The following is a 27935-nucleotide window of genomic DNA, read 5'->3' on the forward strand; positions in this document are numbered from 1 at the left end:
TTTTTTGTTGTGTAAAATAAAATTTTATTCATAATTTTTGCAAATATAATAACAAATCGCTGAAAACACATCTCTCATCAAAAAAACAACACGATCAATAGAACGTCTATTATGTACAAATCTCTTTTTTTATCTAAAAAATATATTTCGTTGAAAAAACTGCCTGACTGCCCTGTAGGCACTCATGGGGTTGCGCTGATGGTCAGATGGTCACTTGGGTGAGAGAAAAACAGAGTCTGAACTGGAGTTGAGATCACTGGCATTGTCATTTGTTGTGACTTTGTCCACTTGAGTAGCCGCCGGCGGCTCTGCCCCAGCATCCTGATAAACCTCCACAAAGATCGGGCAGTACTCCGAGGCTGGACCACCCCAGGTCCATCCCCGTGGGATTGCCATGTGACACAGCCCTTGCCGGATGACTGAGGCATATCCGGTGAGACGATCTGAGGCACTGCCTCGGACTGGAGGTACTTTGGCCAGGAGTTCTTTGTCAAATAGCGATTTGCTCTTGTAGATGGCTTCGCGGAAGGCATTTCTGTGAATTGGGAGGGATTCCCGGCACAGAATGTTGCACTGATTGGCTTCTGCTGCATCCAGGTCAAAAGCCGTACTCTTCACATCCAGCATCTTGTAATACTTCACATCCTCCACATCGACTGTCATCTCCAGCCTCGATTCACTGCCTTTATGCCCGGATTCCCAGCCCATCATCCCCTCCCTGGCCTTTGGACGAACCCCCGAGAAATCCCCAGCCACCAAAAAAATGTCCTGACTACCCTTCTGACTCGCAACAGCTCCCAGAATTGACGCAATTCGCGCCAGATTGAAGTGCTTAAGGTAGATGTTGAGGATGGACATTCGCCAGGAAGCCAATCTGAAGGTAGCGACGTAGGCAGCCGGCGGAAGATTGCCAAAAGACCCATCTGAGCAGGATTTGAGGTCCATCGGGCGCGATTCGGACTCCATAAAGTCACACTGGGCGGTATCGTAGAGGAAACCCAAGCCATTGAGGAGACTGTCGTGTCCGGACGTCTGGAATTTCCACTGGCGAGAGTTCTCACGCCATTCAATTGTCCGTCTGAGAGTTGGATGGTTCAGCTCGTCGCATATTCTAGCCAAAGCAGATGGATGGAGAATTTCCTGGAGGCAAATCTGTAAAGAAAATTATTCACATTTTATTCTTTCATTTTCGGAAAGTTTGCTAGTTATTGATTCTTTTATAGCAGAGAATTCTTGTGAATTTCTAAAGTTTCTGGAATTTTTAAAATAATATTCCAGTGTCTGGAATTTGAGTAAGTTCAAGAAGTAAGAATCGCGAATCCCAAAATAGTCCAGATATACGAAAAACTCAACAAAAGAAAAAGACAATGTAAGTTTATTATTTAATTTTAATAATTTGAGAAACTATATTTGATAATTGTGAAAATTCTTTACTAATTCTTAAGTTACAAACAAACCATAGGTCACATTGAGCTTTCTGAGGAAGCTTATAGAAATTTTTAGGGTGTACCTCTTTCAAAAATTTAGTAATTGTTAAGACACATTCAGTGCAAAAATATTGAGACTTGGAATTATTCAATTTAATAAATAAAACAGAGTAAGGGCGCATATGATTGGTATTACAAAATATAACAAATTTTCTAGAACGTTTAAACTTCATAGGATCACCGCTCGAGGCACCTCCCGCTTAACCGATTTTGATGATCACTTTGACACTGTTCTTTCTTTTTTAAATTTTGTTTTAAATGAACTTTAAAGAAATATATTTTTGAAATTTCGAACTTAGTCAACTAAAACGGCTAGCAAAATCTTTTCATTGCACATTTAAAGTTGTTTTTTTTTTAAATAAAATAGCGAGTTATTGACTACAGAAAACTTATTCATGCCTACATGAAACTGCCTTTCTTGTACCTTCAGAAGACAGCTTTTGCTTAACAATTTTACTTAACTGTTTCGCGTCATTAGGGTCATATATGATCCGGGGAAAAAACAATTTTTTTTTTGACTATTTACATTAATTGAAATCTATCGGTTTGTGCACGACATCATAATAGAAGGATGTAAGATTCTTGGCTAATTTTCTCAAGACTCCAGATATTCAGGAAAAGAAAATATTTGAGATCAAAAAGCACTCATTTCGAACTTTGTGAAATGACTTTTCTTTTTCAAAATTTTTTATATTAATTTATTTTTTTCAGCAAAAAGTTCTTTAGAAACACAAAATAGAATATCCAAGGATTGTATATTGCATATTTTGATATAATAAACTACTCTCAATTTTCCAGAAAAGCATGTAGAATTTTCCGGGTCATATATGACCCTATTGCCCCCAAGGGTAGCAGTGTTTTTGTCCCAAACCTATAGCGAAATGTAGTTGGGACATTGTTTTTCTTTGTGAAATGCAGGTGGGACATCTTGCTCCTGGACATTTCATCTTATATCTCATGAATTATAACATATTTTGCAATATTTTAGAGTATTCTGCAAGCGTCTCATATTGTGCAATTGTATTGTGTGTGAATAAATATGTGGATAAGTTTATTTTTGCCAAATACCACTCAAAATATTGTGACAGTGACTGTTCAAGGGATTACCAGGCAGATTCCTTGAACACCAGGAGTACAGTATTCATCACAACAATCCAGTTTGCCATGGTTTTGGCCAAATTAACAATTTCAAAAACTCTTAAAAAGCCCGTGATATAGATTTTGAAAATGGTATGTACACTTCCCTTGAGGACAACAGGATCATATATGACCCGGGGTTTTTCCGAGTATTCACGCAATGGAAATTTTTTTCCTCTCACAACTATTATATTTGATCATAAAACATTAGGATAAACTCAATTTCACATGAATTCATCTGCTGAATAAAACCGTGACGCGAAAGAGTTAAAACAAAATTCAAAAGTAAGGTCTCACAAAATTTTACAGTTTTCCGATATATTTTCAAACTTCGTCACATGAACACTAGGAGCGTACAGGTTGAAAAAAAAAAACAAGTACAAAGCAAATAAACTGAATTATATAAGATGGAGAGCAATTGATAAAATCAATTTCTGGGCCAAAAGTATAAAGGACATTCTAGTCTAGTCAAGGGGGATATATTAAGGTTCGAAGTGGTGTACAGTTGAAAATGAAGTGCTTGGAAGTCTTTGGAAGTGGAAGTGCCCAAATATAAAGTCTTTTCTGCCTTATTCCGTATTTTTCAGACTAAGCTACTTTTAGTTAAGATTTTTAATTCGAGCGGCAGTAAAATTTGAAAAGATCTTTTTTGACATTTTACAAGTTCGATTATGAGAATGAAATGGAGCAAATATGCTCAATTTTATTACAGCTTAATTTGTCTTGTAATTTTTCTGAGGAAATAGTAAGTTGAATAAAAAATTTCTTTAATTTTTACGGGAATTTCAAATTCATGTAGTTGCTCGCAAATAATGACATAGCTATTGCAATTGATCTAATAATGGGAACTGGCGCGATTTTCTTGATAGGGAGTGTGTCCGGTGTTCGCCAGTGGGAAAAGTTGTCATCCTAAGAGGAAAACACTTTTTTGGTCTTGCCCAGAGCTTTCGGTCCCAATATGGACCTCCTTCAGTGGTCGACTAAATTGTATTTTCGCAGCTTTCCTCAGGGATCGGTCGATTTTTGTTGGTTTGGAAAATCATCACCAGCAGGATGTCAGTATGGGGGGTCTTTTCTTGTGAAAATTTGTCACTATTTCTTGTAATATTTAAATAGGTTTGGAAAAATTGTGATGCGACTCTTTATGACGGTTTTTTTTAGAGAGAGAGTTTAGGCAATCTTTCCAGTGATTTATAAATTGGATCAAATCGGTAGAGAAACGATAAACGGTAAATAATGCAAGAGTATTTTTAAGGTACAGCATCTAAGTCACGAGTTCGAGCAGTTCCCAAAGCTTAAGAAACCCTGCCACCTTTTTATTATTCGAATTCATATCCAGACTTTGGTGTTATTTTTTATAGACTAAATGGTGTAATTAATTTCAAATTATCACAAATATTAAATTTGATAAAGCATACAATTTTATTTTGTTTATTATTCGAATAATTTATTATTTAGAAAATGAGTTTATTATTAGTATTTAGTAAATAAAAAACCGTCTGTAAAATATATTAAAACATTCTGCTATTAACTAATATTTTCATTAATTACACCTGGTTAATGTTTATTTACCTATTAAATTTTGTCTATAAATATTTTCATGACAACTATTAATAACAAAATATAATAATTATAAAACAAAATAATCATTTTTATCTGACTTTTCCTTTATTAAAACTCCTAGGGTAAGTGTGCCAAATTCCGGCCAGCTTGCAATTTCGGCCACCGTTTTTGTTCCTCGAATTTCCATGAATTTTTAGTTTTTGCATGCTCTAGAGATTATACAATGCAAAAGAATAGCAAAAAATGTAGCTTCGACAAACGAGATAACGTGAAAAAGATATTGGAAGAATTCCCGAAGGGCAAGAAACTATGAGAATGAAGGTGGCCGAAATAGGGCACTAAAGCTATGTCTACACTTTTATTCATTGTAAAATGTATTAAGAATGATTTTAGAGTAAATAAAGACGATAAACTGTCTACAAGGTTCTAAGCAACACTCCTTAAGTAGAAGGAATAAAAAATCAATTTCTATTAAAGATATTGCATTTCAAACTTGAGACTTTGGCGCTTGCATGTAACTATGCCGAAATTTGGCACACTTTCCCTATATCACTGATGTTTAAATTTTAGTTTGATTTAAAAGGATTCAAGTTTTTTTATATTCTTATTAGCAAGACCTAAGTCAAAGCTTTTAAATTGGCTTTGGCAAACCGTTTAGATCAAGAAAATTTCAAGAAATCAAAAGTCACCTCTCTTTCTTTTTTAAATCTTTTGCATATATCTATTCCACTCTTTCACACTCTTCTTCTTCTTCTTCTTCTTTTGAACATCATAACGAATTCAATTTACAGTAGAGTCTCGCTATAGGCCATCACTCTATAGTCCACAATTTATCGACCGTTGATTTAAAAACACTGATTGTAAGTTAGGTTATATTTTTTAGTATGCGAAATGCATAATTATTTTAATATTTTTGGTAAACTTTATTAAGTAGTTGTGATAATTGTGATCCATAATGAAGAGAGCAAGGACAAGTGCCACAATCGCAAAGAAAGTGGAAGCCGTCGAGCAATTTCAACACTAAAAATCGTTGATAATTTTAAAAAATTACATGGACTATAGTGCGACCCAAGTGTCAAATTTGAAACCAAATATGGACTATAGCGAGACTCTACTGTAGTTCAATCCAATTTTGAATGTGAAAGAATGAGACAGACTATGCAAGATGTTTGAGAAAGAAAGGGATGTATATTTTAACCGAATCAAAAATTGTAATCCTGGTCTAAAAGGCGTACTAAAGGCATAATGCCCCTGGTACACCTTTTAGATCGGTAAAATTTTATGAAATCAAAATTCGTGTCCTTTTATTTCTCAAAAGATTTGCATAAGTCCATCCTACTCTTTGGGACTAAAAATTGGACTGAATTAAATTCAGTGTGATGTTCAAAAGAAGAAGAAGAGTGCGAAAGACTAGGATAGACATATATACAAAACTTTTTAAAAAGAAAGGGATGTGAATTTTATGAAATTTTTCTGATCTAAAAGGTGTGCCGGAACCATAAATTTCATATTTTAATATTTATTTATTTAATATTTAATATTTAATTTTTATTTTATTTATTTTTACATTTTTTTTTTATTATATATTTTATTAATTTAAATAATAGTATTTAATATTTAATAATAAATCATAAATTGAAATTTCAAATTAAAGCTTTCTAAATTTGAAATGAAGAGCTAATAACGTTATATATAATTCAAAGCTGGCTTTAAAGTTTGGAATCGGTTTAAAATATTTTTGCAACCAGTTTTAAATAAAAAGAAAAACATACAGAAATTTGACTTTTCTATTTAGATTTAGGTATTGTAAAATTTGTTGCGATTTTATTATGAAATTTAGGGAAATTTAGTGTTTCAAGATTATGGAATTCTATTGTGCTGGACATACGTAATGCCCTGATCACACTTTACGGCTTAAGTCTAGAGCACGCTTAACGTAATTATAATCAAAATAATGATTTGACTAAATTCCCTACAGTTTCCCGCAAAGTCGTCTCTCGGTTTAAGCTATAAGTCTGTCCAAGGTATAAGGGAGAATGTGAATTAGTTTTTAAAAGCCCGTTTTAGGACTAAAGCTTAGAAAATTGCTTTATAGCAAGAATTAAAGGTTACATTAAATAAAAATACTAACCATTCAAAAGTAGACATTTTTTTCATTTTCCTGTTTTATTTGTTCAATTTTCTTTTTCTTTTTTAAATGGTTTTACTGTAGTATGAATACCCCTCTTATGAGATAAAGGGTTAACTTAGTGCAAATTGCTAGACTTGCAATGAGCAATGTCCAAAATGAGTGCATGTACCTCAGCCTATGCAAGCTTGCATTAAGTCCCCAAATAAAACTCTTTTGTAAAGAATTATGTGGAGGAGTTGGAAAAGAGCGTGGAACGAATAAACACCTTAAGAGAATGAAGTGTGTTTTACTCAAGAACATTTATATCATTACATGGCGATCCTGCCAGCTCAACTAGAGTTTTCGCGAAAAATAGTGAAATAAGTTAGAGAGTAGTTTAACTAGTGAAAAGTGAAAGACAATGCAATTAATTAAGATAATAAAATAATAACACTACTGTGAAAAAAAATCTAAAGACAAAAAGTAATGAAATAAGTGAGATGAACAACTGTTAGGGAAATTACACGTCAAATTTTCATCTGTAAATCAACGAAAAATAACTCAGCAATATGGGCGCAAAGTGTACATGCCCTATAGACGAAGGGAAAACGACTGTGCTCCAGACTGGTGCTGCTAATGCTGCATCAATGCAGACGATGAAGAATGGAAGCGACAACGATTACTCTCAGAAGGATGTCTATTTCATCATTGGTATTACGGTAGCTGCGACTCTATTGCTACAGATGCTGTGGAGACAAATCTGCAAGCGGCTTGACAATAGAAAACAACCTCATCCAGTAACAATCTAGGATGGAGATGAAGCGCAATGGATGGACTGCACGAAATCTTAAAACAGCTAAGTGATATTCATAAGAATTTAGTAAAAGATGGGCCTAATAGGAAACGATCAAAAGAAAAAACAGATGAAAAAATTAAGGCAATTAGCCAACTATGCGATAAAGTTGATAAACTAGAATTTCAAATAGATGTTAAAGGCTCTGAAGAAGAAAAATTATTAAAAGTAGGAATTGTGAAGAAAATTTTTGAATTACAAGAAGATTCCATATTACGCCTAGAAAAAGGTCTTAAAATTTCTGAAGAGAAGATTGAAGAAATAGTAGAAGTAGTTCAAGCAAATAATTCTTTAACAATCTCAACAATGGCATCATTTGGTTTAAAATCAGCATCCGCGTTAATTCCTGTAATGACCGGAGAGGAAGATGTTACTCGTCAAATTATTGATGGCATCGAATTGTATGCGTCCCTCTTATCTGCAGAAGCCAGAAAAGTTCTCACTACGTTTGTACTTAAGACGCGATTAAATAGTGCTGCGAAATTAAAACTAAAATCATCATACGAGTCAAATACTGCTTTAATTGCGGATATTAAAAAATTCCTTTTGCCTCCCAAATCGGCAACTGCTTTAGCTGCAAAACTTGCGATTCAAAAGCAAGGTAATAAATCAGTTCAAGAATTTGGTAATGAAATTGAGGTTTTGTTAACAAATCTTACATTAGCTCAAACGGGAGAAAATGCAGGAGATAATCCGGCAATTCATGCTATTAATGAGAAAAACGCGATATGTGTATTTGCTAATGGGTTAAAGTCGCAAGAAATGAGAACAATTGTAAAAGCACGCGATTATTCATCCCTACGAGAGGCAATTCAAGGGGCTCTCGACGAAGAGAAGCCGCCGAAAGAAGAAAACGTAAATTTGGCGACAAAAGGCCATAATTCGAAAGGGAAAAATCGAGGATTCCGAGGGAATAACCGTGGTCGAAAAAATCAAAGAAATTGGAGAAATAATGACAATTCTAATCACTCCAATAATAGCAATAATAACAATAACCGCGGACAAGGCTCTAGACGAGGCCGAGGATCTCGAAACGGAAATTCTCACTATGGAAATAATAACTCTCGAAATAATAATAATTCTCAGAATCAGTCCAGCAGAAATGTGAATGTTGCTCAAGAATCTTCAGCAACTTTAGATGAACAAGCTCAAATCAATTTTTTTCGTTAAAAATCGCACAATCTTTTTGGCAGATGGAATGAATTATGTGCATATTTATATAGACGGTAAAAAATATAAATTTTTAGTTGATACTGGTGCATCTATAAGTGTAATTAAAAGTTGTTGCATCAGATCTTTCGGAAATATTAATCAATCTAAAACAGTTAAGATCAATGGAATTTCGGGTAGCGTTACGTCATTGGGTTCAATAAATTTGGAGGTGAACTTTGAATCGGAAAATATTTTCCACGAGTTCATCATCCTGGGAGAAATTGCTGCTAACGCAGACGGTATTATTGGTGGCGATTTTCTAAGAAAATATGACGCGATTGTCGATTATGAAAAAATGTGCCTAGCCATCAATCTGAGTGGTCAACGTCTTATAACCCCACTGCTAAATGACGCACCAAGGTGCAACATGATCCCTCCTCGATGTGAATTACTTGCATTTTGTAAAGTAAGTGAAAGTATTACGGGTGATTGTGTTGTTTTGGGGAATCAGCTGTGCGAAGGTATTTTCTTAGCAAGCACAATTGTTCGACCTAGTTCTGGAGTCATTCCCATCAAAATATTGAACACTAGAGACGGCCAAGTAAAATTAAATGATTTCAATCTTGAATTAAGATCATTGAAGGATTTTGAAGTAATAAATTTCGGTGAAAATTCTAATCTAACCCAACGGGTAGTAAAGTTAATGAACGAAATTCCACTTTCTCATTTAAATTCAAGCGAAAAAGATGCTATTACCAGAATTTGCGTAAAATATGCCGATATTTTTCATCTGCCTGGAGACAAGCTAACTTTTACGGACTTATACAAACAGAAAATCCATTTGCAGGATAATGCTTCTCCTGTTTATGTGAAGCCTTACAGGTTACCACATGGACAGAAGGAGGAAATTAATAAACAAGTCAAAAAGATGCTTGAAGACGATATAATTGAAGATGCTTCTTGTGAGTGGTCCTCACCACTTTTATTAGTTCCGAAAAAATCTGAATCGGGAGAACAGAAAAAATGGAGAGTCGTCATTGACTATAGATTGCTAAATAAACAAATTAAAGACGACAAGTTTCCACTTCCAAATATTACCGAAATTTTGGATGCGCTTTCAGGAGCAATTTACTTCTCACACTTAGATCTCACTCAAGGCTATTATCAATTAGAGATCACACCTGAAAGTCGTCCATACACGGCATTTACTACAGACAGAGGACAATTCCAGATGAAGAGACTGCCTATGGGTCTAAAGATTAGCCCAAGTGCTTTCTCTCGTCTGATGACTGTCGCTATGTCAGGTCTCACGTATGAACGATGCTTCGTTTATCTTGATGATCTTATAATATTTGGAAGAAATCTCGATGATCACAACAAGAACTTGATAAAAGTTTTTGAGCGTCTTCGTAAAGTAAATTTAAAACTTAACCCTGCGAAATATGATTTTCTTCGAAAAGAAATTTTATATTTAGGTCACGTTATTTCGGAAGAAGGTATTTTACCTGACCCTCAAAAAATTGAAGTTGTGAAAAATTACCCAAAACCCAAAAATGCAGACGAAACAAAGCGTTTCGTTGCATTCGCGAATTATTATAGAAAATTTATTAAAAACTTTGCCTCCATCGCTACACCTTTGAATAATCTTACAAGAAAAAATGCTATTTTTGAATGGACTGAGGAATGTGAAAATTCTTTTAAAATTTTGAGAAATAAATTAAGTAATCCACCGATATTACAATTTCCGGATTTCGGTGAAGAGAATGAATTTATATTACGGACTGATGCATCAGGCATTGCCATCGGTGCTACCTTATCAAATGGTAATGATATGCCAGTTGCATTTGCGAGTCGTTCCCTTAATAAAGCCGAGAAAAATTATCCTACGATTGAAAAGGAACTCCTTGCAATCGTATGGGCGGTAAAACATTTTCGACCCTACTTATTCGGCCGTAAATTCAAAATTTTGACGGATCATAGACCGTTGGTCTATTTATTCAGTATGCGTGATCCAAGTAGTAGGTTGACGAAATTTAGATTAATTTTGGAAGATTACAATTTTGTTATTGAATACGTAAAGGGTAAATGTAATGCAACAGCCGATGCGCTTTCGCGTATTGAAATCCATTCTGACGATTTAAAAGATATAAACGCGGCAATGGTCATGACACGGGCTCAGAAGAAAAAGCAAGAAGAAGATGATACAGAAGAAGAAAAGGTTCGGGAAATAATTAATGACAGTTCGAGGACTGATCAACCTCGTGTTGTTGAATTATTAAAAAGACCAAGAAGCGCCATTGAGTTAATCATTGACGAAAATCTATCAGTGTCGAAATTTCCCAAGTTGCAAATATTTGCAAATAAATCGGAATCTGTTATTTATGTTCCAAAAACCAATATGCTTTATGTCAAATTAGATTCTCGATCGGCACTAGCCCCAGACGCAGTGTTGAGAGATCTATCACACGTGTGCAAAATACATAATATTAATGAAGTCATAATACATAAAGCAACAAATGAAAATTTTATAAAAATTTTAAAGAAGCTACTCGATGATGACTTCAATTGGACCGGTCCCCGTTTTTGTGTAGTAGCTAAATCACAAAGAATTTGTGATGAGAACATAAAACAGTTGATTCTTAACGATTACCATCTCCTTCCGTCTAGTGGTCATGCTGGAATTACGCGTATGTACAACAATATTAAAAAACGTTATTTTTGGACTGGACTTAAATCAGATATTGAAAAGTTTATTAAGAAATGTGATGCTTGTCAAAGAAATAAGTATTCAATACCTGTAAAACAACCTATGTCAATTACAACGACGGCATCATCTGCTTTTAATAAAATTTATCTGGATCTTGTTGGTCCTTTGCCAAAGGATGAAAGCGGAAATATTTACATTTTGACTTTGCAATGTGAATTATCAAAATTTGTTGAAGCATACCCATTACCGAACAAAGAATCAGTAACTGTTGCGAAAGCCTTAGTAAATAATTTTGTATTAAGGTATGGAATACCTGAAGAAATTGCGACAGACAGAGGTAAAGAATTTATTGCTGAAACAATGCAAGATGTTTGTAAATTATTAAAAATCAAAAATATAACATCTACCGCTTATTACCATGAAAGTATTGGAGCATTGGAAAGATCTCACAAAGTTCTAGGAGAATATTTAAGAATTCAGACAAAAAATTTTAAGGATTCATGGACGGAATGGATTCCATTCTGGTGTTTTTCCTATAATGTGACAGTACACTCAGAAACTAAATATCAGCCTTTTGAACTTGTTTTTGGGAAACAATGTATTCTTCCATCAAATTTTAATGGAGGTACTGATCCTGTTTACAATTTTTCAAATTATCCGATTGAACTGAAGTTTAGAATGCAAAGAGCTCTAGAGGATGCTCGAAAAAATTTAATAGAAAGTAAGAATAAGAGACAAAATAAACATGATAAAAATATAAGACCTATTACTTACACTAAAGGACAATTAATTTTAGTTAAAAATGAAACTGGGGATAAGTTAGAATCACTATATCGTGGTCCTTATGTAGTTTTAAGAGATTTGGATCCAAATGTAGAAGTAAAGATAAATAATAAAGAATGTATTATTCATAAGAACAGAACTAAAGTTTATACTAATTGAAAACAAGAACAGTTTTAAAATTTTACTAGTTTGTAAAAAAAAATATTAAAGTTTGAATAAGATATTGGATTTTATATGACAAAGGCAATGTTCATTGACAAATGATTTGAAAACACTGTAAATAAATTTTGAATGTAATGCCCAACGCACAATAAGTTTTGTTTAGTAAACATGTTTTTGACATTTCAGTGAGAGTGAATGAAACATAGATCTAGTCATCTCGCTCATTCTCATGGGAAATTTTGAAAACATGTTTACACACAAAGGTTATTGTGCGCTGGTCATAATATATAAAAGGGGAAAAAATTGCAAAAAACAAAAATGGAAAAAAAAATTAATAAATTATTATTTTTTCTCTTTAAGAGGGAAGGTGTAGTATGAATACCCCTCTTATGAGATAAAGGGTTAACTTAGTGCAAATTGCTAGACTTGCAATGAGCAATGTCCAAAATGAGTGCATGTACCTCAGCCTATGCAAGCTTGCATTAAGTCCCCAAATAAAACTCTTTTGTAAAGAATTATGTGGAGGAGTTGGAAAAGAGCGTGGAACGAATAAACACCTTAAGAGAATGAAGTGTGTTTTACTCAAGAACATTTATATCATTACATTACCAACAAATAGAAAAAAATCGGTAGTCATTGGAGATAAGAGCCAAGAACCATAAAAGCTACTTTAAATGCGACAAAACAATTTCTCTGCTTTCGCAAGTGACGGATAATCTGATTCCATTATCTCTATCACCGGATTATCGGGCGATTTTCTGTTTGGCTTAGCAATCACAAGAGCACACCTGAAACCCTGGAAGATTGTGTACAGCTCCAATTGACCAACATTCCACGTGGAAAACGCGCGTCAAAGAAGCGTCACCAATGAATTTTGAATGTGAGAAATTTTTCCCAAGAGTCATCTGATAAGGAATTATTGAACTCCGTAAGAGGAAAAATTTTACTTTCGACTGGGAGAAAGAGTAATAGACAATGAACTATATGTCTTATTGAGTAACAAAGCACAATATTCTCAAAAAGTCACTTGGCATTTAATAAATCAATTAACACTATTAACTTTTACTTTCAGCTTGATTTTAAAAGTTCTTTCGATTGTCATGCTATTGTTTCACTTGAAGAAAGGCGAGGGTTTATTGAGGAAATTGATTTGGAAAGAAATTATATATTTTTTTCTACTCACAATGGACAGTTTGTTCTCCAGAATTGTCCGACAGATGACTTCCAGAACTCCCGGATTGTCCGCTTTGGCCTTTGTCATTCTATCCAGATTCCACGAGGCGACTCTCAGGGCTCTCCTGTCATTTCTGAAGAACTGAAAGTCCCCCTCAACTGTCGGTCGATGGGAATATGCCCCCAGGAGGTCATAAATGTCATTCACAGGCACATTTCGGAACCCATTGAGTCCCGTCAGAGGCGTCCCATTCATCCTGATCGCCGACACAGACAGCGACTTTCGATGGGGCGCCAGATTCGGACGTACTCCTCCATTGCGAACGGGCGTTGTGACATTGGAGGAGACTGTGGATGAGTGTCGGAGAAGACGGGGAGTCTTTGGCGTGGATTCGTCATCACTGAGACTGAGGAGGGCGCGAATGGCACCAAGACGCGCCGGAGAGAGCCCCTTCACGCGCGCCAAATCATCCAAGGATTTGAAGGGGCCCTTGCGCTTTCGATACTCAACAACATTGGCTGCCAGTTCTTGGTTTAGGCCACTGACTTGCTGCAGCTGGAATACCGTTGCTGTATTAACATTTAGGAGACCTGTGCGAAGGGTTAGGGCAGGTTCCGACAGCAAGGACTCCATAGATGGCGTCCTGAAGATCAAGGAAAACATTTCAAAGATATTTTTATTAGAAAAAATACCATATGTGAAAAATTCTGTTTATTCAAAGGAGATTCAAATCCGAGATACTTAGGGTAAATTAAGATAATTCGAAACATTCTCCAAATGGAAATTTTTCGCTACTCCAAATGGAAACGTCATTGTTTTCATGATAAATACCGTACTAAATTATTATATTTATATATTTTCTTTACCACAGTTTCATTATTTAGTTAATTTTGCTTCAAATAAAGTGAAAATCCTTTCATATTCACAAATTTTAACTTGTTAATTTCTCAGAAAAATTAACAGTGTACCTTTTCACCATCGAATTTTCATCGATCGACCATGTTTTCCAATAAAAAATACAAAAAGGTCACTGTTGTTTATTCGTTTTGTTTAACAATTAAGTCATATTTCTGGCTAATTTTAGTTAAATTAAATGCTACTCTTTATTGTTAATGGTACGTGAAGTTTTCAAATGAAATAATTACCTATTTCGTGAACAAAAAGGGTTTTTTCTAAAGTGTCTGCAAATGCTTCAATAGAAAACCCCGGAAATATGTTTTTTTTTTTGGAGAGATATTCTTATTGTTTCAGATGGGAAAGGAGAAAAGACAAGGAATAAGAACAAATCCTGCAATCAAGATCAACTCAACAAAGTTTTGGAAGCCTTTCGTCGCGGTTTCACTTACACTGTTTGTCCCCAATTAGAAACTTTCCCTTGTCTCTGTGGATTAATTTGTTTCCAATAGAAGCATTTTACACTCGCGTATTTTTCTTGTCTTTTAGAAGTTTTCAAATTATATCTAAAGAATTTTCACTAAACAGTAACATTCTAGAAGAGTCAGGGAGCAAATTTATGTAATTCTCTTCAGAAAAAATATGAACTTATAATGTTTTGAATCTTCTGCCAAAGTTAAAGCGTCTGGAAATGGTTTTGAATTATGACATTTACCCTGCAGAGTAAAACAAAAGTTTCAATAAAAACTAAGTAAAACTGAGCAAGGAATTAAAAAGTTTTTAGATGTGGTAAATGAGGTTTAAACGACCAAAAACGCTGAAATGATCTTCCCGAAAAATATAAATAATATTAAGATCAGTGATAAATCCTAATAAGTTTTGAGAGCTGAAATTTCACATGATTACTGTTTGCAAAGGAAAGACGTGTCTCGGATTAAGGGAGTAAGCGGGTTTGACATAGGAAAAAAAATATAATTTTGTCCATTTTTAGGTGTGATTGCTTCTAATCACGCCTATTGTAATCCTCGGATTTTCTCAAAGTGCTCAGATCGAGCTGAAATTCACAGGGCATATGTTTTGAACATCCCTGATGCCGAAAATCATATGCCGAAAATTTTGGGCCCGGCTGCCGTCCGGCCGTACGTCCGGCCGTCCGTAGTACGCAATATCTCTGGTTTAGAAAATTTAGACCGATTTAAAAAACAAATTAAGGACATTCGTCTAGCGGTTCTCGAGATTTTTTAATTTTGAAGATTTCAATTTCAAGAAAATTTGCTATTAGCGTCAGCCGGGAAAAAAAGCGGGAGAAGCGGCTCCGAACAAGCTTTTCCCATATATATATATATAGCATTCTCTCTCTCCCTTTCTCTCTCTCTCTCTCTATCTCTCTCTCTATCTGTCTCTCTCTCTCTCTACATAGTGAGCCTGTGTTCGGAGGTTTGTAAGGTGACATATCGTCGGTTGCGTCTACCTCTGTCGTATCTGCACTTCTTTTGTGTCAGCATTTCACGCAAGAGGGGACGTCTGTATTGTAGCTTACACCAAATGCAGATATAAAAAAAATGCAGTTACGACAGAGGTAGCCGCAACCGACGATATGCAATTCGCGATCCGCGGTTTTTTTTTCGCGGATCTTCGCGAGACGCGAATTTCTTAGCTGATTTTCACGGGGCACGATTTTTTTCGCGGATTTTCGCGGGGTTCGAATATTTCCGTGGATTTTCGTGGGGCGCGATTTTTTTCGCGAATTTTCGCGGAGCGTGTATGTGTATATCTTCGCGGATTTTCGCGGGCCCCGATTTTTTTTCGCAGATTTTCGGGGGCGCGTATTTTTTCGTGGTTTTTAGTGGAATGCGTAGTTTTTCACGGATTTTCGCGGGGTCCGAAAATTTCCGTGGATTTTCGCGGGGCACGAATTTTTTGGCGGATTTTTGCCTGATGAGTTTTTTTCGCGGATTTTCACGGTTCGCGCATTTTTCGCGGATCCTCGCGAGACGCGAATTCTTTCGCGGATTTTCGCAAGGCGCGAATTTCTTCCAGGTTTTTCGCGGGGCGGCAAATTTTTCTAATTTTTCTCGCATTTTCGCGGGGCCCGAATTTTTTCGCGGATTTTCGAGGAGCGCGTATTTCCTCGCGGATTTTTGCGGGACGCGATTTTTTTCACGGATTTTCGCGGGGCGTGTATTTCTTCGCGGATATTCGCGGGGCCCGAAATTTTTCGCGGATTTTCGTGGAGCGCGAATTTTCGGATTTTTTCCAACAATCCGATTTTACAAAGTTATGTCAAATACTTTAACTTCAAATTGGAATATCACCTACATTTATTAGTGAGCCAGGCTCATCCTTTCATGGTTCTTTTACCAAACGTAATTGTTACAAGTTAAACCTTATAACGTTGCAACCTTCTCTCAATATAATAATTAAACATATTCCGTTTCCTTATTACGACAATCTTCTGTTTTTGCCAAATAGATATGAGTGAGTGGATCACACGATATTTTCATGAATAAGTATTTTTATGTTTCTTATCATTATCACATTCTAAATTTAGATTCCAACCCGTTCTTAATTTAATCAATTTTAATCTATAAGAAAAATAATTTCAAAATAACCAAATTTTCTAAATCAACCATTGAAAAAATGCAAAATAAATTCGAGAACAAAACCACTTTTCTTAATTCACTTTTGCGATTTAAGGTACAAGGGTACAACCAATATACATAAAATCCTTGCACGAAAACACCAGAAAGAATTCTATAAAAAGATAAGAAAAATCTACTTACCGCGAACTGAGGGAAGATCCCTGGAGGGAGCCCTGCTTCCTCCTAACACAAATCTCTGGCCGGATCTGTTCCAGTTTTACCGCTCCCATTCCTGACACAAGTGCCAGGTCGTCAATCCGCTGGAACTGACCCCCAATAGCCGCCCTGTGGTCCACAATACACTGAGCCACACGCCGATTGACACCCGGCAGAGTCATGAGTTGCTCCACTGTGGCCGTGTTGATGTTGAGAGCCTCGAGGCTACCCATATTGGGGGCCGCGAAGGCAGCACTAAGGGGCGCCTTGGGTCGTTTGCGGCGCATAAATGGCGAACGGAAACGCATTCGATTCGGGGTGCCGCCGACACTAGCACTGCGACCACTACGCTGACCCAACTGCTGACTAGAGGACTGGCCCATTGTGCTGGTGTGACCGGCACTGATGAGTGGGGCGCTATCAAATTGATTTATTGATAAATTCTCACTCTAGATAAGACAACAATTTTTTTTCTATATTTCTTCATGTCTCTTCCGCGACACTCGAGACACTGCCAGTGGACTTTGAATGGTATTCTTGTCTTCATTTCATACATGGCAAAGGGATTTTTGTGGAGGTTGTCGCAATATATTATTCATATTGAAATTGTTTGAAAATTTATCAAATTATACAAGGGAGAAGCAGTTTTAAAGGGATACTTGAAAGATTATAATAACGATAATAAAGTAATGTCTTAATATATCATTTTTCCTAAATATTTTTAAAACGTAAAAGAGTAGAGAATCAATAATAGAGTCTGGATCAACTTCTTTTAGAAAAAAAAAATTAATGTCAGTGAACTCGGATTACTAATAATAAATTAAATTTCCAGTTGAAGTAGGTAGAATGTATCAAATTTTCATAAGAAACGATTTCAATTTTTTTGCATAAAAGTCCACACATAGGCGGGCAGATCAATATCTTCAATTCAAATAGGAAATTCCTTGTCTTCACAGAGAATTGAGCAGACCCAGAGGATATTTAAACAGAGATCCTAGTTCAATCCTAGAGCTAAGTCATCATGTATTCTGATTGACACTCTCTTTAGAAAATAAAAACAGGTTAAACTCCATTTCGCAAAAACAAACACTTAGAAAATCTATTAGAGTTTTTCAAAACGGTGGAACGGGTAGTGGGGTAGTCGAATGTAGAAGTTGCGATTTTCACCGGATTATCGTTAGACGATATCTATTCTGGATTTTGCGTTCAGTTATCCGTCTGATCCATTTTTCTGTAATCAAGATTAGAAGCCAAAACGTTTGAGATAACGACTTAAGATTTTCGAGGGACCGCCCTGATAAATGGATCTTCACATAATGAATATGATCTTCAGTTCTACCCTTTAGCTGCAGACACAAGTAGAATTTTATTCTCCAATAATGTCTTGGATAAAAGGAAAAAAGAACTCCATTTGCACAAAAAACAGTTGATGTTCGAAGAATTGAAATTCATTTTCGAATTTTTCAAACTCTGCTTCTGAATAGTATAACTCCTAGTAGTATAACTCCTTTGCCCTTCAAGGGGTTATTCAAGTTTATGAATCATTTGAAAGACTCTGATAGAATCAAAAATAGAATCAATAACAGAATCCTTAGCATCAAATGAAATAACAGAACTAAATTTCCGTTACACAATTATCGATATCGCTAGAGTCGCCTATGATCGATCAGCAATCGATGGTTGTGTTTTCCTACTTGGTTTCATACGACAATATTTAAAAATAACAAAATTCTAATATGGAATAAAGAAAGTCGCAAACGGAATAATTGATATACACGGAATTCTATATTGAATCACTAAAATAATCACACATTTGGAATATTGGAATAGGTAATTTACATAAAGGTAACGGAGTACCGAGATAAATTTTAGATCTTTGTTACCCCTTTAGTACCGTTTTAACGAAGAGAGTGTTGTGGGGATTTATTTTTCGAACAAAACAAGGCAATTGATATTGGACTATATTTTGTCCAAATAGCTCTGAATGGTTCTGTTCAGTAATAACCTTTCTAAGAAAGAAAGTCAACTCCAAAGCCAAAACCTAATCGAAAATCGATCGGAAGTCTAAAATGCAAGTTCATTTATTTGCCACTCTATAGTTGGATGTACTTCCATTTCGAATTTACGGTATTAATGATACTTCGAATCATTACAAATCTTACAAATAGTACATAAACGTTTATTTCAGAAAATTAGGTTTTGTATAGTTTTGTGGAATTTCAGGATGGCAGAACGTTTAAATTTCAATTTTATTAAAATCTATACAACAAATCAGAGTCGTGCAAGAACCGTTGAAACCGAATAAACGTGAAATGAAACATGTACGTCAATGGTCAAAACGCTACCAGAACAAACTTATTTCGACGTTTATTCGGTTTCAACGGTTCTTGCGCACCTCTGCAACAAATGTCATTTTCATGAATTTATTCATTTTTGAGCAACTCCTTGATTCAAATTTTCTAACATCTAACGGGTTTTAATGTAAGTTATCTCTGATATACGTTTTAATAGGTACAATACCTAACCGGACAGAGTTCTTAAATTGGGAAAGTTATTACTGAACACACGGTATAAAATAAATCCTTCTAATTGTTTTTCCAAATTAAAGGGTAAGAAGACCTAATACCGTAATTCTCACCCAATCTGGGTTCATTAGATAGGTTTAAGGGAAGCTTCAAAATATTTATTTAACTGGTTGTGATACAAATATAACTCGATAATTTAGCGTTAATAAAATTCGATCTTTAAGACAAATTGCATAATTCCTACGCGATTCCGAATAGATTTAAAAGTGGTCTTTGATTCGGTTTAAAACTGTTGTTATCTGGTTGAACAACCCTTGCTATAAATTCAGATCGATCCTCAAAACAATTAATGGGCACCCTACTTTACCTACAAAGAATCATAGTCACGTATTCGATTATTCCGAAAAGACGAGATGCTTTGACGTTTCTTATTGCAGAATTCCCAAGAACAATCAAAATTGAGCAATTTTGTTTAGGTAACGTACGAAAAACAATGTTATAAGTATAAGCAATTCGAAAAAAAACATTAAAGCTATTAGTTAGTCAAAAAAGCTACAAAAGCAAATCACGATGACGAACCAAATCTCTGCAAGTGCTATTTAAATGTAATGAGAGCCAAAATATTATATTCACATTATTGTCTTACAAAATACAACGCCATTTGTCACAATACATAAATAATTTGATATACTATTTACAAAAATATGATGTCACGATTGATTTTGTAATATGAAATACTACACAATTTTCCGTTTTTCATCATTTAGCCGCAAAAGACATCCCTTTGGCAGTAAAATAGCTGAATGTTTGCACACAACATTCCGCGAAACTTGTAATTTGTTTTTCAATTTTTAATCAACTCATATTGATGAGTGGTCATTTGTGTTGATGGTTTCAGAGGTATTGATGACGGTTTTTTCTGCATAATTTATGTTAAAGTTTATCGATTGAAAAGGGTACTTTTTCCGGTTCGAACTGCACTTTAAAAATAGATATTTCCGTATTATATTTACTACATTATACCATTAGTTCTTGTTCATGAAAGAAAAAGAAAAACAATGCAGAATAACTAATCAGTTGTGGCAACTCATCACTATGTAGAATCACTGAATTATTATTCATTGTATCGACTTTGAAGAAGCCTACATAGAAAATATTTCCAGATGCTTGTACTTTTTTACAGAGCACATCAACAGAATCACGACGCTTCTGCAAATTATAATTTAAAATGTTTCAATGCGCAATTTTGTTCCAAAAAAAACTTATACCTCAGTTGAGGAGTCGTAAAATTTTCGTTCATCTCATAACATGTTTGTTTAAGTCATTAGGCAAATAATATGAAAGTATTGCAAAAATTATTGTTGTTTGTTTTGTAATTTGGCATTATCATGCAAAACTTCTGTAGTTAAGTCATAAAATTTTGCACATTTATTATTGGAATATAACTTCTTGGATTTTTTTTTTTCGTTTAAGAAAAATTAAATTTTGTAACAAATTAAGAAGATAAAGAAGTAGATTGGTGCGGGTATCTCAAGACATTTTTTTAAATAACTTTTTTAATAACCCTTTAAAAATCTACTATTCTCAATCGTAACTGCGTATTATCTCGAGGAAAACTTGAAGTATATACGAAACGAACTACTTCGAATGACTTATTTTTCAACAGATTTGGTTAAAATTCGATTTTTCGGAAAGGTCTTGAAATATACAGTTCGGCTGCATCGGTCTCAATTGGTAAAATCAGCAGCGTACCCGTAAATGACTTATTTTTTACATACTTGTTTTTTATGACCGTAAACTTATAATCCAACTAGAGGCCAAACGGTAATAGGTACGAACTTCCGATTTTCCGGGGACCAGCCCCCATAAAGGCGTCTACACATTGAGAGCAATTTTCGTCAAAAATTGCGTTTTTGACGGAAATTTGACGTTTCTACCTACAAGGCTGCAGGGAATTTCCTTCAAAAAAGCAATTTTTGACAAAAATTGCTCCCAATGTGTAGAGGCCATAAGTCTAAACAAAGATTTTATGATTTTCAATTTTCTTCCACCCTGTCCCGAACCCTCCAAAATCACGTTTTTTTTTGGGATATTTTGAAAACGGTTTCTACGATTTCTTTTATTTTTAGATATGTTTTGAAGGTATTCTAGGTGAACATTTCGTCCATACATGGACTAAAAAATAGCCATATTGAATTTTTAAAGCCAAAGTTTAATCACTCAAAAAGAAATTTTTTAAACTTTTTGGTTAAATTTGGATTTGATCTAGAATGAATTGGTAAAGTATCCGTAATGGCTTACCTTTTCATTTTTACTGTTTTTATTTGACAATATGGTTGTAAATCACTCCAAAACATACTAAAATTCGTACTTCCATACTAATTTTCAATTTTGAAATGATTTTGGGATTTATGAATCAATCTATCCGGTAGTAAGCCAGTAAGCATCAAAAACAGTACGAAAAAATAATTCACGGAGGGAACTATATCATAAGTTCGAGTATTCCGCAAAATCTGGGACACTTGGTCATTTCTTTCTAGAAACGTATGATTTATACCTTGGCATATCTGGTTTTTCTGAAGCTTGATTACAAAAGTATTTGAATAAAAATTACCCAATTAAATCAGAACTAAAAACCAAATGTTCGAGATCAGCAAGATAAGGTGGTCACCATTTTGATTTGGCGTTGCTGTCCGTCATTTTGAATAACTGTCAAAATCTAAAACTCATCATCAGATTGAACTGTGATTTTCGTATTTCGTAGCTGATGATAAGACATTATCACAACGTACCTATGTTCCGGTCTAGGTCAAGCGATTACCTATCTGCACAGGCTCACATTTGAAAATTTTAAAATAATCGCATTCCCCCGATCTTTATTATTTCATCTTGATACAAAAAAGCATGATTAAGCTTATAAACATAGCATCATTATTTTTTTAAACCTTCTCATATCTGAGTTTATTTTTATCATTTCTTTTCATTAATCAATATATACGTTTTATAAAAAAAGACTTTATAAATTGACGCCTCAGAATATAATACGAATAAGTCGCGAATGGCCAACTTTACAGGAGAGCGATTTCAAGGTGAGTATAGGATTTGAAAGAATTGAAACCTCTATAACTTGGAATAATTAATTTTCCGGTATAATATTCACATGAAAGGTAGCGGTCGTCAAACAGTTCCCAAAAAGCAGAAAAAAGAATTTTTGCAAAAAACCGAATTATTCGACTTATATTCTGACAAGTCAAAAAGTATTGTATTCCTCAGAAAGATTTAATCAAAAACAAGACCACTAAACTAATGAATCACCAACTCAAAACCTCCTTCAAATTCCAAAATCAAACAGAGATTGATCAGTAAACTTTCCAAACTGGACCACGTCAATGATCTTTCTCTAATCATTTTAAAATTGCTCCCTCGTGCCTAATAAAATTGACCCGAGTGTAAACGACACTTGGGAAATTGTTTACAGAGAGTGGAATTTAAAGTTATAATGTCGTTACAAAGCGCCTGATTCAAGTTCATTTGCGTTCGTGTGCACCGAAGATCTCTTGAACTTGCGCCATGTGGTCCATTCACTGAATTTTCGTTTAAAATCCGTCATATCAACTGAGAAGTGAGCATTCAAATCAGAAATTGTATCATCCAATTGAAGTAAAATTTCTCTCAAGCAAAAACTTCTCTTGGCGCATTCCCTTATCATCAATGTGCGGAGGCAGTTATCGCATTTTGCCAAAAATACGCAGCATTGTGTCCACACATAGATATGCAAAAATTGATTGAACAATGTTCTCAAGTGGGTCTAAAGTTCGCGCCGAAAGCACCTTCACAGTGTGGAAAGTTGTTTCAATAGTTTTGCAAATGGATTCGAGAGCATGCCGCAAAAGCAAGACTGAAGGTACATTTTTTCATTGATGGAAAACGAATTCAATGTCACATCGTATGATTAAGTTCTGGCTACTTTTATTTCTCACTTGCGCACATTTCTAGCCACCTGTTCTAGGTTACAACTGAGACGAGGTAACACACAAAACATCATCCGATGAGGATTTGTGTTATCAGAAAAGGGGTACCGCAGTACAAATTTCAAGTGTTTTTGTCATGTTTGAAGATAATCAATTTTAAATGTCAATGAATTACGCGATAGCGGTGGTTTTACGTTTGAACAACAGAAAAAGGCTTAGAAATTTGTAAAAAAAAAGAATTGTGAAGGGTTGATAACCTGTTATGTAGGTTTAATCAGTTGCTGTTTAAGTAAGTTTAAATAAGAAAATTATATCTGCACTAATCGAGATTCGAACTCGAAACACTTACGTCATAGACCGAGTGCCCTATTTGTCGAACTGAAAATTGACGTTTTATTTTACTAAAAAAGTATCCAGTAGGGTAAAGTGGTACAAGTTGGACAGGGCTTTTTTTTCTTGATAAATTTAGTACTTCATTTTTATTTGTATATTTTTAATGCTCTAGTTTTATAATTTGGTTCCTTGTGCTTAAAAAAATTTAGTACTGTATTTATCAAAAAAAAATCCCTGTCCAACTTGTACCGGCGAATTGTCCAACTTGTAACACTATGTCCAAATTGTATCACTTTACCCTAATTAAACATCCTTTATTTTAAAAAATATTTAGAAGAAAACGGAGAACGGACTGAATATTCTATCTAAGTGAAATTTGGAAATAAGTTATTTTTAATGTTTCCCATAAACCACTCGTACTTTATTTATAAAACCCATTTTATTCGAAAATTTTCAAAAAATTCAAAGTCATTCTAAGCACTTAAGGCTTACAACATTTTTAAATATATATATTCTGCAGCTACAATTATGGTATTGTCTAATTTACTACACATCAGAAGCGTCCTATTCTGGATTGCCTCTTTCGTTCTAGAAGAGTTTGATTCATCTATAACTTAAAAAAATATGTATAATAAAACCAATTTTTATTGGATTTTTATAATTAAGGATGAAGCTTATTATTTTAAACCCAAGTTTATAGAGGGAATCGTAAGTGTGAAAATGTCTCTTGAGACTAGCTCATCGGAAAATAAAGAAAAAGGAGACAGACTGGATTATCGCGACTAGTAACGAGGGTCTTTAAGGCTGTGGAATTAAAATGTTCTCCAATAACTGAGTATTATAGTCAACGGTAGTGCTGCTTCAATCACGAGTAATCACAATCTAAGCTTATTCTATCCATACATCCAGGGTTTTTACACCGGAAGGCACTTAGTCTCATAACTGACAAAATCGTATTAGGGATTTCTCCGCCAAAGGCCTTACACTCTTACCAACTGATCCAGAGTATGATTATTATTACAGTAGACTTTCGCTAATTCGGCTCCTTTAACATCGGGATACTTTTTAATTCGGGCAGCAGTTAAATTTGAAAAGAGTTTATTGACATTTTTGAAGCTCAATTGTAATTATCGAATGAAGCAAATATGTTCAAATTTGCCATGCTTTGTCTCAGTTGTAATGTGATTTTACATTATTAAGGAGATTTCATAAAATTTATAATAAATATGAGTATGAAAACTTAATATGTGAATGCAGATGAACATAAAATTGTTGCTTTTCAAAAAGCTTTATGCCCGAATTTCTCTCTAATTCAAATGACATTTCGGTCCCAAATGCCCGATTTTGAGAGAGTCTACTGTACTTTCTTTGAAGTATGTAATAATAGTGCATGAAACCTAGCCTATCCCTAGTCAGGATTGGAATCTAACGTAATATTTGAAAACCACGAATATACATCATTTAGTAAATTAAATTAAATCCCGGGAAAATCTTAAACTTAATTCTTAATTTCTACTTCAAAAGTAAAACCGGATCCTTGAGGATGGTTATATCAAATCCATCCCCACTCCGACATTTTGGGATAGATCAAATTTTGTTAAGATGTCTAAATAGGTAAATTTAAAGCGTTAAATATGCGCTGAATAATTGAGTGTCCAGGTTCGGGAGGTATTTGAAATATTTCAGACATAGGGGAGGGTGGGGAAGTTCACACAGCTGAAATTTTCCAGGACTCATTAACTAAAAGAATATATAAATCATATTCAAACAAATTATGTTCAGTTACTTTCTCCTTATTTGATTATCAGAAAATACACAGGATAATTTCTAAATAATTTTTTTCGTCCTAAAAATATTTATTTTCGGAAATAATGATCTCGTGAAACTATCCACCAGTAGTTTGAAGCATGAAGCTCCTGTACCATTTTTCTCGACTTTCCCTTAGCATGATTCGGTCGCCGATAGTCGATTAATGGCTGGGCTCCAAGTTGTACCCAAGAAAACGGAAAAGTACCTACTTATAAGCCCTATATTGAAGAATAATTTTTCGTGGTAGTTTTTTTTTTAGCCCATTGTCACTTAATCCCATATTCTGTGCTTTGCGCCTGCTCCTTTCTTTCCTTGCTACGCTAAATGAGTCTACTCAAAGTTTTATATAGCTATTTTGCTTTATCTGGAACTGTACTACTTAGCTTAGCTCGATTTTATTAGTTGGCTTATTAATACGATCTACTTTACCAGAGTTTCTGCCGTTTCTGAGGAACCAGTAATGGTTATTCGGTAACAGACGCAACCTTATGCTCTAGACACACTTACGACTATAGTCCAGAGACGACTAAGCTCGTTCATGGCCAAGTCAGTTCCTGGCACACTACAAACGAGGCTTAGTATTCACTGGTATCCACAAAACAAAACTTTCGTGGGTTTTTATGCAGATATTTCTACTGAAATGTACTACTACTCCTCTGAAAATGAAACTATTTGTAATATCATGTCTCAGTACACGTGCAATAATTATTGTTAATTACAATTATTTATGAGGTGGAAGATAACTCGCGACTTAAGCCAATTTTGGCTATTCTAGTGAATAATTCTTGTTGTTATACGTGAATTGTGAAGTAAATTTAAAAGCAGTTTTATTTTCAAAGGACTACTAGTGTATTTCAGTAGAAATATCTGCATAAAAACCCACGAAAGTTATGTTTTGTGAGTGTCAGAAAATGTTAAGCCTCGTTTGTAGTGTGTCAGGAACTGACTTGGCTATGAACGAGCTTAGTCGTCTCTGAACTTTAGTCGTAAGTGTGTCTAGGGCATTAAGCACGTTTTTGGTAAATAAATATATAATCAACATACCTATTTAAGTACGATTCGAAATTACACCATTGTACCCTAAAACTCTAAGTCCTTGCACCTAACTAATAATATTACCAAGTGAAGGCTTCCAGGCTTCGCACATACTCTGCCTTGGAACACTTCATTAATGGATCTGACATATCTATGGCAATATGTTTTAATAATCAGTATTAAGTCACACATTTCCTACAAAATAGGTCAGCTTTATTAAAAGAATATGGGAAATATATAAAGTGTTCGAAGCCAGAGTGTCTGCCTGCGCAGCCTGCAAGCCTTCCTTTGTTTACATCAAATTGTCAAATACGGCAAAATCAATTTCAGCGCTCGAGCTACCACATGCGAATCTGCAGGTTCTGATTGTTTTTTCTGACAGATATTTCTTGAATTTATTTCTCACAAAAAAATCAATTTATGTACTAGGGAGAAAGTCAAATTATTAGAAGTGAACAATACGTTTAAAAAAGGAAAAAATGGAAATTTAAATTTCGTGAAATTTTACTAATCTAAAGAATATTATAGACGTATTAAACCACAAAAATCAACTAATAATGGAATTTGCACGAATCCCGAGTAAAAGGCACTCCGAGGATGCACAAAAAAAATCTCAATTGATAAAAGCTTATCTGAGTTTGTCACTGTTTTCTTATCGTTATTATCAAAAATTCGCAGAATTCAGCAGATTGCTGTCAAGTTTATAGTTCAATCGAGATTGAATTGTTCGTCTCTACTGAGAGCCACTCCTTAAACTCCAAGGACATTCACTTGCTCAATGAAGAGCCTTTTTATTTAATGGAAGTTTACTTTTCGCGCAATTTTTTATTACTTTTCCCTCTGATACATTCAATTAGAGATTTCAGTGAATTTTTCTGCGAAATGAATAACAAGAAGAATATTACGTAGTATTTGAAGGAAATTGAACCTTTTTTGGGAGTTCAAAGTTAAGGAAAGGCAATACGAGGAACCTCGAGAAGCTTGCTCAATGACGATGACTTCATCGGGAATTAGTGGAAAAAAGTCGATGTCGTCACTGTGTCAGTAACGAAGAGTAACGATAAAATATTACAGAGGAAATTGCTCAGCGATTTTCACCTCAATCAATTATATTAATAGATGGAAAGTGGCGCATTTTTGCAAATTTCTCACCTTTATTGCTGCGCCAGGAAAATTGTCTCTTGCCAAGACGCCTTTGACAGATAGACTTTTTTCACTTATCACTTTCACACATTTTTCCCGCACTTTTCAATTTTCCTACTGGGGCAAACAATGATGGAGCATCTTGGAAATTTATTAGATAAGGGTTTAGTGCCCAAATTAGTTATTTATTGAACTTTTCAGCACGGAGTCACAGAGAAAAAGGTTTTCACAAGTTGCACACACAAAATACAAATGACACCCAGTGGGACATCGAGTGTGACGGCACGCAATCGCTGGCC

General features: G+C 34.7%; 1 protein-coding gene across 1 annotated transcript; it reads right to left on the bottom strand.

Annotated features, from left to right (window-relative positions):
• On the bottom strand, positions 1–27935 carry LOC129800314 (endonuclease/exonuclease/phosphatase family domain-containing protein 1-like). Its single transcript, XM_055844603.1, has 4 exons — positions 27646–27935; positions 16806–17237; positions 13138–13771; positions 1–1152 (listed from the first exon to the last, which is right to left on the bottom strand). The coding sequence occupies exons 2-4, from the start codon at positions 17201–17203 to the stop codon at positions 211–213; spliced, it is 1974 nt and encodes a 657-aa protein (XP_055700578.1). The 5' UTR covers positions 17204–17237; positions 27646–27935; the 3' UTR covers positions 1–210.

Source organism: Phlebotomus papatasi, chromosome 2, assembly GCF_024763615.1.
Source record: "Phlebotomus papatasi isolate M1 chromosome 2, Ppap_2.1, whole genome shotgun sequence".
Taxonomy (NCBI): domain Eukaryota; kingdom Metazoa; phylum Arthropoda; class Insecta; order Diptera; family Psychodidae; genus Phlebotomus; species Phlebotomus papatasi.